We start from the raw sequence: 12708 nt of genomic DNA on the forward strand, positions 1-12708 counted from the left end.
TGGCACATGCCTATAATCCCAGGGATTCAGGAGGCTGAGGCAGGAGGATCACAAGTTCAAAGCCAGCCTCAGCAATTTAGCAAGGCCCAAGCAACTTAGCAATACCCTGTCTCAAATAAAAAAATAAAAGGGGCTGGTTTGTAGCTCAGTGGTTTAGTACCCCTAGGTTTAATCTAGCTCTGTGGCAAGACACACATAATAGATACTCAATGAAGACTTTCTGATTTCCAAACCTGCTTAACCAGCTGGCTTAAGAACTTAACAAGAGACTCTGGCACCTCCCTGTTGCTCACTCCTCCCACAGCACCCAGTACATGTCCTTTAAGCACTTAACACATTTGATAATTCCATGTTGATTTGTATAACTATCTATCTAATAATGCCAGCCTTTTCATTATATTCTAGGGTTCAAGAAGACAGGAACTTGGGTGTATACTGATCATCACTGTCTACCTGTGATCCATTACAGAACCTGCCAGTATACTATAAACATCTGCTGACTGGATGGATGATGAATAGAAAGACAGATGAACAATGGAAGATAGAAAAAATTATCTCAAAGAAACGAACATAAAGAAAGCAGATTAAGATTTTAGGGACTTAAACATTTGAGAAATCAATCTACTTACATTTCTGAAGAAACCAGGTGACTATATGCAAGCTTACTAAAACCTTGCCTGTTCCAAAGAAAGAGCTAGAGAATAGGCAGGTCTATTGCCCCATCTGATCTAGAGTCTAAAACATGAGTGATCATTTCATCTGGAAGGTACCATTATTTCTCCTTGTTATGTAAATTGCTCAAGTACAAAGCCATCATTTTTAGAAGACAGAGAAAATGTTAACAGCCCTAGTGAATAGGTTTGAGGCATTTTGGGATCATGTACCCCAAAGCACTACACACATAACCTCAGTGTGACAGCTCTGAGGCTTACAGATTCTGACAGTACCATCTAACTTAATTGGTCCAAAGTCAGCAACATGAGATGTCATGGTGCTGGCAATAAAAATTGCTGTGGCAGGGGACTGTAGGATCCTGCTGTTTCTGTAGTTAGACGAATAAATAGCAGGAAAAGCTGAGGAAGAAAAATTTAAAGAAAATCAGCATAATTTTGGAACCCTAGGTAGCTTGCTAATTAATTGAAAGATCTGACATTTCTATAATACTTTAGAATTTAAAAGCACTTTCATTTTTCCTCGCTCATTTAATCCTTACAACAACCCCATAAAGTAGATAAAATATTGTTAATTCTGTTAAACTGATGTGGAAATTTGGGAATAAGAGAAAGGTACTAGAAGCAAGTGGCCAGGAGTAAATTCACAGGTTCAAACCCCACACTGTCTTCACTGTGCTCTGCTCACCTCCATGTGAACCATGCCTCTTCAAGTTGCAAGCCAATGACTTTAGCATAGGTCATGAAAATGATGCCCTGAGTACAATTTATGAGAAATAAAACCCCTCTGAAGGCATTTCTCAGTTCACCAGAACTGAGAACTGTCTGGGAGTTGCTGTTCCCTCAGAGCTAGCCATCTTTCCAAACTCAGGTCTCAACTGAAAACTAAAGGCTCTTACCTATCTCAAGTCCTACAGGAAAAAAAAAAAAAAAAAAAAAGCCAGACAGCAAGAACACGGGTGAGGTACAGACCTTCACACCATCACTGCTGCATCATTCTTCCAGCTCACTTCTGTTGCTACCCCAATTTGTTTTGAGCATCCCACATCTCAACACCTTTCATTGTCTCTCACCCACCCAAATGCCCTCTGCCATATCTCTTGCTGCCAAGTTAAGGCAATACCACTCATTAAATCATTTCCCTGCATAAATCAACTTCTCTGTCCCCTCTCACACTTTGTTAATTTCTTTTCTTTTTTTTTTTTTTTTGGCAGTACTAGGGCTCGAATCCAGGTGCATTTTACCACCGAGTTATATCCCCAGCTATTTTTTAAAAATTGTATTTTGAAAGCTGGGCTGGGCTCAGTGGTGCAGCTGGGAAGGCTGAGACAAGAGGATTGCAAGTTCAAAGCCAGCTTCAGCAACACATGGCACTAAGCAACTTAGTGAGACCTTGTCTCTAAATTTAAAATACAAAATAGGACTGGGGATATGGCTCAATTGTTGAGTGCCTGAGTTCAATACCTTATACCAAATGGGAAAAAAAAAATTTATTTTGAGACAGGGTCTCACTAAGTTACCAAGGCTGGCCTTGAACTTGTGATCCTCCTTCCTCAGCTTTCCAAGTGTCTGGGACTACAGGTGTGCGTTTCCACACCTGCTTGTTAAATTTTCTTGACTAAAATCCAAACCCATATACAGAAATGTGCACATATTAATCATAACAGCAGTATTATTCATAATAGTCCCAAAATACAAACAATCTAAATGTCCATCAACTTGTATATTCATGATTTAGAAGTAAATAATAATAGGATTAAGCAATAAAAAGGGAAAATTTATGATATATGCTATAATACATATGGACTTTAAAAACATGCTGAGTAGGGGCTGGGAATGTAGCTCAATGGTAGAGTACTTGCCTAGCACATGCAAGGCCCTGGGTTCCATTCTCAGAACCATGAAAAACAAAAAATACAGAAAAGCCAAATATATGTAAACAGTAAATAGATTAGTGGATCCCTGGTATTTGGAGTGGGAAAAAGAGATCTTACTAGAAGATGAAAATGTTGTTAAATAGAATTTTAGGACTGAGGCTGTAGTTTAGCAGTAGAGCACTTGCCCAGCCAATCAAATCCCAAGTGCCATTCCCTGCACCACAAAAAGATAAAAGTAAGTAAAATGGTTTTTAAAATAATAAAAGTCAATTGTGGTAATGATTATACAATTTGATGAATTTACTAATACTAATAATTATTTAGTTGTACACTAAAAATGGCTTATATATTATACTTCAATAAAGTTGTATTTAAAAAAAATCAACCCTGTTAAGTTTACCTAATCTGTGCCTTACTAGTGTAGCTACAGCTATACATAACTAGAAAAATACACCCTGGCCACAGAGCCTGTCATTCCCCACTCCTGCTCAGCTCCAGCCTCACTAACCTCCTATTGTTGCTTCCTCACCAAAGTCTTTTCACAGCTTTTCCACCAGATACCCACATGCCTTCTTTCCTCCCTTGTTCAAAGGTTTTGTTTAAACACCATCTTTTCAGTGAAGCCTATCCTAACCATGTAGCTAAAGGTGTATGTAGCCTTTAGCTCTAGCTAACTCTCAGTCCTTTGAACTTGCTAATCTTTTCCCTTAGCATTTATCATATTCTAATATACTATATAATTTATGTCTTATTATATTTATTGTATGTTTCTCCTGTCCATCTCCAAACCACCAAATCACCATTCCCTTCACTCCTACACCTGAATCTCCTGATCTCCTATCATTCATTCTGAGACCTTTCTGAAGAGTCAAACAAGCCCTGGTCTATTTGGTGTCTGTATTTAAGATCTAATACAACCTATCCCAATGCTGACTGAGATTTGAAACTGAAAATTATAGACATGAACCTCTAGCTTCTCAAGGACACAATCTTCCTAATAGTGTCAGAATACTCTCAGTTTACGTAGCTTAAGTTGTTTACCAAAAATAATCAGTATTGAACACTGATTTTTTTGAGTTTTCCACAGTAGACCCGTCTGCATTACTTAGAAGCCTTTCATCTGAATGATACCTCAGTATACTTTGTATCCAGATGCCTTGAAAAAGAGCATTCTTAGATTTCTCAGGAAATGACAAAAACATTTTTTAAAAAAAGAAATGATAACTTCCAGTCCTGGCTGACTGAGGTAGCTATTTAATCCTATAATCTATTTTTCACCCTATTGTTCTTAGTATTTCTCTTAGGATTAAAGCCACATACCTAGAAGCATCAAGGAATGGTCTATGGGCCAAGCTGATCCATTCTTCCCGATTGGATAAATATTTCGGCTCCCGCAGTGTTTCTCTCATGGTGTCCAAATCCACTAAATAATGACATTTGCTGATGTCAATCTGAAATGGAGAAAGGCCAACTTTTCATCAGTAATTGCAAAGGTCCCTGCAGGGTAGGGAACATTAATTACAATCTTAAGAATTTCCACAGGGTTTTAGAGGAACAAACAGTCATGCCCTCAGACAATGTAACCTATGCTTTCTTCACTTAAATAGGAGTGGAAGGGTATTATTTAGATTACTGGTTGGGGGGGGAAACATGTATGTAAGCTTTAGGTGGTCTGTTTATAGTTTGGCTTCTTAAATCCCTCTAGTCCCACAGATACTTTTGAAGTTATCTTGAGTCTACAAGCTACTTCTGGAAAACCTCCTTTCCGATTACTGTTGCCCCATTCCAATCTATCACCTCTATTCCAGACAACAAAAGGGCATGACTAAATTCAAAAGCTAATATGTGAGGAAGCCTGACACTTCTGACAGAGCCATGAAGGATACACTGTACCTCATGAATGGTATAGCAATATCATGTGTATCATCTCCTTTGAAAAGTCAACATAATTGACACCAAGATATCAGAACTGTTCCTGCAGCAAAAGTTTAGTACAACTGAGATATCAGAACTGCATGGGTGAAGAAGATTATGAAAAATATGTTTTAGCAGAACTAGAGTCATTTAGTTGCAAACAATATGAATTCACCAGAACTCATAGTACAATATTAATATATTCATTTAAAAGCAGGTTGGTACTATGTTTTTCACAAAATTGACTAATTCAATGGATCATACTACACCATCTGTAGGTTCCTTCTGTTCTTAAAAAGTTCATTTCAAATTAGAATCAAATTCTCCCTCTCATCTCCAAGCCATCAGAATATTTAGCAACCACAGGAGAATTTTTAAACATTTTAAGTTTTTAAAAAGTTTTTAAAAAAAGTTTCTAGGAGAAACTTCTTTCCTAAAGATGGAAAACAGATTACTAATATAATCAGTTAAAGAAAATTAAATCTCTGGTACAGAATAGAGGACACAGTAACCAACCCACAAAACTACAACTATCTTATATTTGATAAAGGGTCTAAAAGCATGCAATGGAGGAAGGATAGCATCTTCAACAAATGGTGCTGGGAAAACTGGAAATCCATTTGCATCAAAATGAAGCTGAATCCCTCTCTCTCGCCATGCACAAAAGTTAACTCAAAATGGATCAAGGAGCTTGACATTAAACCAGAGACACGGCATCTGATAGAAGAAAAAGTAGGGTATGATCTACATACTGTGGGATCGGGCTCCAAATTCCTCAATAGGACACCCATAGCGCAAAAGTTAACAACTAGAATCAACAAATGGGACTTACTCAAACTAAAAAGTTTTTTCTCAGCAAAAGAAACAATAAGAGAGATAAACAGGGAGCCTACATCCTGGGAACAAATCTTTACTCCACACACTTCAGATAGAGCCCTAATAACCAGAATATACAAAGAACTCAAAAAATTAGACAATAAGATAACAAATAACCCAATCAATAAATGGGCCAAGGACCTGAACAGACACTTCTCAGAGGAGGACATACAATCAATCAATAAATACATGAAAAAATGCTCACCATCGCTAGCAGTCAGAGAAATGCAAATCAAAACTACCCTAAGATACCATCTCACCCCAGTAAGATTGGCAGCCATTAGAAAGTCAAACAACAATAAGTGCTGGAGAGGATGCGGGGAAAAGGGCACTCTTGTTCATTGCTGGTGGGACTGCAAATTGGTGCAGCCAATTTGGAAAGCAGTATGGAGATTTCTTGGAAAGCTGGGAATGGAACCACCATTTGACCCAGCTATTCCCCTTCTCGGTCTATTCCCCAAAGACCTAATAAGAGCATGCTACAGGGACACTGCTACATCGATGTTCATAGCAGCACAATTCACGATAGCAAGATTGTGGAATCAGCCTAGATGCCCTTCAATAGATGAATGGATAAAAAAAATGTGGCATTTATACACAATGGAGTATTACTCTGCATTAAGAAATGACAAAATCATAGAATTTGGAGGGAAATGGATGGCATTAGAGCAGATTATGCTAAGTGAAGCTAGTCAATCTTTAAAAAATAAATACCAAATGACCCCTTTCATATAAGGGGAGTAAACAAGGACAGGGTAGGGACGAAAGTTTGAGAAGAAGATTTACATTAAACAGGGATGAGAGGTGGGAGGGAAAGGGAGTGAGAAGGGAAACCGCATGGAAATGGAAGGCGATCCTCAGGGTTATACAAAATGACATATAAGAGGAAAGGAGGGGAAAGACAAGATAATACAAATCGAAGAAATGATTTACAGTAGAAGGGGTAGAGAGAGAAAAGGGGAGGGGAGGGGAGGGGAGGGGAGGGGGGATAGTAGAGAATAGGACAGACAACAGAATGCATCAGACACTAGAAAGGCAATTTGTCAATCAACGGAAGGGTAACTGATGTGATACAGCAATCTGTATACGGGGTAAAATTGGGAGTTCATAACCCACTTGAATCAAACTGTGAAATATGATGTATTAAGAACTACGTAATGTTTTGAACGACCAACAATAAAAAAAAAAAAAAAAAAAAAAGAAAGACAACACATTACCAAAGACTGACCATAGAAAGAGATTGGAGAATTCATTGTCTTCCATTAACCCAACATTAAAGAGATTTGCAAAAACATAAAAAAAAAAAAAAAAGAAAGAAAATTAAATCTCAAGGAAACTAATCATTTCTATGCTTTTTACATGCCAACTATGTTACATACATTATTTTTAAATAATCATAATGAAGCCTATAAGGAATTATTCCAATTTTATAAATAAGGTAGTCAAGACTCAGACAAATTAACTTCATATTGTTAACATACACATTTTAAGTACCTGTGATGTATCAGACATTAAATTAGAACTAAGGATGCAGAAACAAATAAATATGACAGTTTCTGCCTAAAAGGATATTCCTCACAAAATCATATGAGCATATAGCAGAGCCATATTTGGAACTAGGTCAGTATGACTTCAAAAGCCATATCTCAAGATTGAAAAAATTGAATCATAGGCAAAATTTTCTAAGGAGCTCATCTAAATTTTCCTTAAAAAAACCAGAGCTGATGTTGTAGTATAGCTCAGTGTTAAAATGTTTGCTTACTATGTTTTTTTTTTTATTGGTTGTTCACAACATTACAAAGCTCATGACATATCATATTTCATACATTAGATTGAAGTGGGTTATGAACTCCCAATTTTACCCCAAATGCAGATTGCAGAATCACGTCGGTTACACATCCACAATTTTACATAATGCCCAATTAGTAATTTTGCTTACTATGTTCAAGGACCTGAGTTCAATCCCTAGCACCACAAAAACATACAAAAACTGACACCAGAAAGCCCTTTTAGTTTGTCAGCCTTCAGCTAAAATAGAGACCACCTAAAACACAAATAGATCTATAGCAAATCTCATATTTAGTGGTGAAGAGTTGAAGCTTTTCCTTTGGGATTAGGAATAAGTCACAGCTACCTGCTATCACTGCTCTGTTCAACATCATGCTAGAGGTTCTAGGCAGCGTTAACCTGTCTTCTTTTAAAGAAAGAAGCAACTGGGAGAAAACATAGAAAGAAAGAAACAAAACTCATTCATTATGATATGACTGATATATATAAAGTCCAGAAGAATCTAGAGAATATTTTTGGATTTGAGACAGAGTCTCTCTATGTTACCCTAGCTGGTCTTGAACTCAATTCCTGGGCTCAAGTGATCTTCCTGCCTCAGCGTCCAGAAAAGCTGGGGCTACAGCACATGCCACTGTACCCAGCAACTTTCTGCAATTATTAACACAGTTTATTAAACTTTACACTCACAGGATATAAAAATCAAAATCATATATTCTTATACACATCAATAAACTAAATAAAGTTTATAACAGTATAATTTACAAGATTTGAAAATATAATAAACGACGGGAGACTGCTCTGTTAAAAACATTATGAAATTTCACTGACAAATGATCATCAGCTGATGACTTTATGTGGTATATACACATAATTAAAATGTGAGATTCCATACAAAACAATAGTATTCCCATAAAAAGGAATACAATTCTGATATATACTACACCATGGATGAACTTTAAAAACATTACACTTACAAGTGAAATCAGACACCAAAGGCCAGTATTAAATAATTTCATTTTCATGAAATGTCCAAAACAGACAAATCCTCTAAGACAGAAAGCAGAGGTCTCTAGTGACTGGGGGAATGACAGTTTAATAGGTATGGGTTTTCTCAGGAAAGAGAGGTGATGAAAATATACTAAAATTAGAAATTAGTGATAGTTGCACAATATTATTAATGTAATAAAAATCACCAAATTATACACTTAAAATGGTAAGTTTTGTTACATATATATATATATATATATATATATATATATTTTAACAAATATTATTTCGAAAAATGTTTGAGAAGCAATAAAATAGAACTTATGAATGGATATACCTTATTCCTAGACTAAAACTATTATAAAGATGTCAATTCTAAATAAATTGGCAGATTATAAACAACCGAAATTCCCACAGACTTGTGAAACTGTGGGAGACCAACCTCACATGTGACTGAGTCCCTGGCTGGGTGCTGAGGCACTCAGTCACAGAAATGTGGCAGAGCTTTCCCCACCCTTCTTGGGTTTGAGGGTCGGTGTCTCCTGCATGGGTGTGTCTTGCTACAGCCCCAATGGTGGAGCTATGCTCACCTGTTCCTTTGAAATGTAACCCCTTGCCCTGTTTAGGATAGAATCTTCCATGGAAGTGGCTTGTGTGCATCCCCTTCTCTTACTGTGCCCTTGGGTGTGGCCTACCCAGGTGTCAATCATCCTGCTGACAGTGGACATCATGAAGATAGACTCAGCCCCCTGAAACCTGACCCCTTGCCTCATTTGAATAGCTTCTCCTCAATAAAAGGGGGTCAACGCGATGCTCTCTCTCTCTCTTCCAGTGGACCCTTAAGGTCAGAGGAGTCATCACAGTGACCCCAAAGAAAAAGGTATTTGTGTCTCTTGTGTGGTTATTTTGCACAGCCCAGTTAGCCCAGTTTACCTGGAGTGACCCCTGAGCATTTTAGTCAGAACAGAAACCTAGCATGAAACTTTACATGTTAATTCTGAAACGTACATGGAAATGCAGAAGAATAATAGCCAAGGCACTCTTAAAAAAGAATAAGAGAATAACATCATAGGAGCAGCTTGCGGGCCAGAGGAGGGCTGAGGCCAGCCTAAATCTTCTCTCTCCAGTCTATGGCTCAGCTTCTGATCTGAAAGGAGTGAGGCTTGAAGGCCAGGGACCCTTGGGAGATTCCCCTAGGCCACCAGGCACTTTGGCCTCAACACCCAAAACTTGACCATGGCCAGTTGCAGCATCTTGTCATGAAAAGTGATCTCTGGCTTAGAAGGCTGAGACAAGAGGATTGCAAGTTCAAAGCCAGCATTTAGCAATTTAGTAAGACCCTGTCTCAAAAAAATAAAAATAAAAAGGGCTGGGATGTAGCTCGGTGGTAAAGTGCCTCTGGCTTTAATCCCCAGTACCAAAAAAAAAAAAAAAAAAAAAAAAGTGATCCCTGGCTGTACTCCTCCCTGCACTATAAGCAGAACAACACAGCTTTGGGTGACAGCAGAAGCTGAGGCAGGTCCCTGCCTACAGGGTCAGTTCAGTGAATGGGTTTGGGTGCACTGCTGGGGGCCCAGGTCCACTCATTTCATAACTACTAAATGCAGAGAGATGGCATGCTGCAGGGCACATGGTATGTGTGCAGTCATAAAGTGGCAGGAGAGCAGCAGCCCTTGCCATCAGTTGGTGGGTGCGGCTCACAGACTACACCGTCTCTGACTACAAGAGGGAGGGCTATGAAGCAGTCCTCCCAGCTTGGCAGTTTCAACAAGAACATCTGCACTCAGGAAAAAAGATGATGGACTTGATCTCTCCTGGACTGCACTCACCTGCAAGGAAGGAGGTTTGCCTTGTGTCCCAGGGAATAGGCACAGGAAGGCCCTCACAATACCAAGGTCCTAGGAAGAGATTCCTCTTAACCTCCTCTCACGAGTCATGTGGGCAGCCCTCCTTTCAGACTCAGCAAAGATGCCACACGCTTTCCATGTAGTCAAGATAGGGCATTTAAGTTATTGTTTATATTTTAAAATCATGTTTCCTGTGTAGATTTGTTTAAAAAAAGAAAATGTCTTGGAATTATATAGGATTAAACTTGTTTGAGGAACTGGGGGAAAAATAAGATGAGAGGCTTTCTTACCATACAGCTATAGTAATTATGACAGTAAGTTAATGATTCAGGACTAGACCAATGAAACAGAATAGACAGCTTAGCATGCAGGCATATAGAGACCCCAATTTATGGCAGACAAATGCCAGAAAGCAGTGGGGAGAGGGCAGTCCTTTTGTGAACTGGTGCTGGCATAACTGAATATTCATCAGGGGAAAAATGGAACCTAACTTCAACCTTACTCCACACACAAAAGTCAACTTTAGATGGACTGTAGACTTAAAAGAGAAAAAAACAAAATCAAACTTCTTGGAAATAATATTAAAATTGGGAATATTTGTTCATCAAAAGGTACCATTAAGAGAGAGAAAAGATGAGCATAGGACAGGAGCAGATATATGCAACATTCAACCATCAAGTATTTATTTCTAAAATATATAAGAACTCTTGCTAAACAATCAGATATAGTCAAATCTTTAAAAATGGTCAAATAAGGTCTGGGGCTATAGCTCGGTGGTAGAGTGCCTGTCTAGCACACATGAGGTACTAGGTTCAATCCTCAGCATCACATAAAAATAAATAAATAACATAAAAGTATTGTATCCATTTACAACTAAAAAATAAATAAATAAATAAATAAATGGCAAATTATTTGAATAGGTACCCCAAAGCCAAAACAAATGAAAAAGTGCTTGATCTCATTAGTACCCAGAAAATGCAAAGTAAAACCACAATGAAAAATTATAATACCAAATATTGGCCAGAATGTGGAGCAACAATTATATATACATTGCTGATAAGAGATTAAGTTGATACAAAGTCTTTAGAAAACTATTTGGTAGAATCTACTAAAATTGAATGTTTATATACTAAAATCCAACAATCATAGGAAATTATTTAATACCTAAATCTAGACATTATATCATATATGATCTAATTATCAGTAATACCATATGATCAATATATGTTTGATCCACAAAAATGGTTTTCATATGGTTCAAGCTCAAGTATAGCCAACAGAAATGCTTATACCAAAAGATGAGTTCACTGATGTTCAAAGTGATATTATTTGTAGTTGACTCAGACTGAAAACAACCAAACATTCATCAATAGTAAAATAATAAATAAATTTTAGTACAATAAAATATTTTACTAAGAACAGATATATATAATAACAAGTATGATTATTAAAACAAATATTAAGTGATAGATCAAAACACAAAAAGAATAAATATTGGATGATTCAGGCAAAACTAACTGAATCATTTAGGGATGTATAATGAAGTAGTGAATCAAAAGATAAATGCAGGAAATTATCACCATAAAAGTCAGCAGACTGCCACTGAAAGTGTGGTTGTGGGAAGGGATCAAAAGGAACTAACAGGGGAAACTTTTAGAAGGTTAGAATGTTCTATTATTTGACCTTGGTGATAGTCACACAAGTATCTGCTCTATTGTTATCAAATTATAGATATACTGTACATTTATATTTTCCACATTTAGTTTATAGATTATACATGACTTAAGGTTTAAAAAAGTGCATTAGAAGAAACTTGAAGCTGGGCATGGTGGTACACACCTGTAATCCCAGCAACTCAGGAGAAAGGGAGGAGGATCCCAAGTTTGAGGCCAGCCTTGATAATTTGGTAAAACAGTTGGTAAAACATTCTGGGTTCAATCACCAGTACAAGAGAGAGAGAGAGAAAGAGAGAGAGAGAGAGAAAAAAAAAACTTGGTCATCTCTCATTTACATAAGCTGTTTTCTTTCCTAACTTCTACTTTACAGTGAAGTTCTCATTCTCTCCAGCTTTATTTATATGTAAAAAAGACCTAAGTCTCACATCTGTCTCTACATATGGGCTATTCCTCCAAGGGAGAGAAAACACACGGAATACTGACGTCAGACCTAATTCCATTCCACATAACTCTCTAAAAATGATCCTTTGCATAAACACTTCAGTAAGTAGGCTTTTTTGTCTGAACACCCACTCTGTAGCTCCTAAGCATTGTAAGAACACAAAATAAGTTTTTAAATTCTACAAGTGCCATTCCTCTGTAATCAGACAAAACCAGCAAGAGGCAGAGACTTTTATGGTCTCACTCATAGACACTTTTGCAGAAGGAGCCCTGGTAAGACATTTTAATACATGACTAGAAAAAGTCAGGCATCAAGATTTGGTGCTGAGTACACAGCCTACTGGAGATATAGGTAGTATCTAATTAATACTGAACTACATCAGTCAGTTTAGGCTTCAATCATCACTTTATCCATAAGTAAATTCCATATAAATTCTTTCTAAGTTAAAGTCTTAGAAAGATGCCAAGGCAAAATCATTGGGATCCCTAGCCCATTAAAAAAAATTAATTTCTTTCTCATCCTTTCGGGGAAGAAGCTGCTAAAAACGAAAACACACAATGACAAAGGTCCTCACAAGACAATGGTTAGGTACTACTACTGATCAAGGGCTATGGATAGAACTCAGGACTT

General features: G+C 37.4%; 1 protein-coding gene across 1 annotated transcript in view; it reads right to left on the reverse strand.

Annotated features, from left to right (window-relative positions):
• Alg9 (ALG9 alpha-1,2-mannosyltransferase) overlaps nt 1-12708 on the reverse strand; it is an 89818-nt gene that overhangs the window by 18968 nt on the left and 58142 nt on the right. The window contains exon 14 of the mRNA XM_026392574.2: nt 3869-3999. Coding sequence (XP_026248359.1) covers nt 3869-3999 — 131 coding nt within the window. The remainder of the gene's footprint in view (nt 1-3868; nt 4000-12708) is intronic.

Source organism: Urocitellus parryii, chromosome 4 (genome assembly GCF_045843805.1).
Source record: "Urocitellus parryii isolate mUroPar1 chromosome 4, mUroPar1.hap1, whole genome shotgun sequence".
Classification (NCBI taxonomy): Eukaryota; Metazoa; Chordata; class Mammalia; order Rodentia; family Sciuridae; genus Urocitellus; species Urocitellus parryii.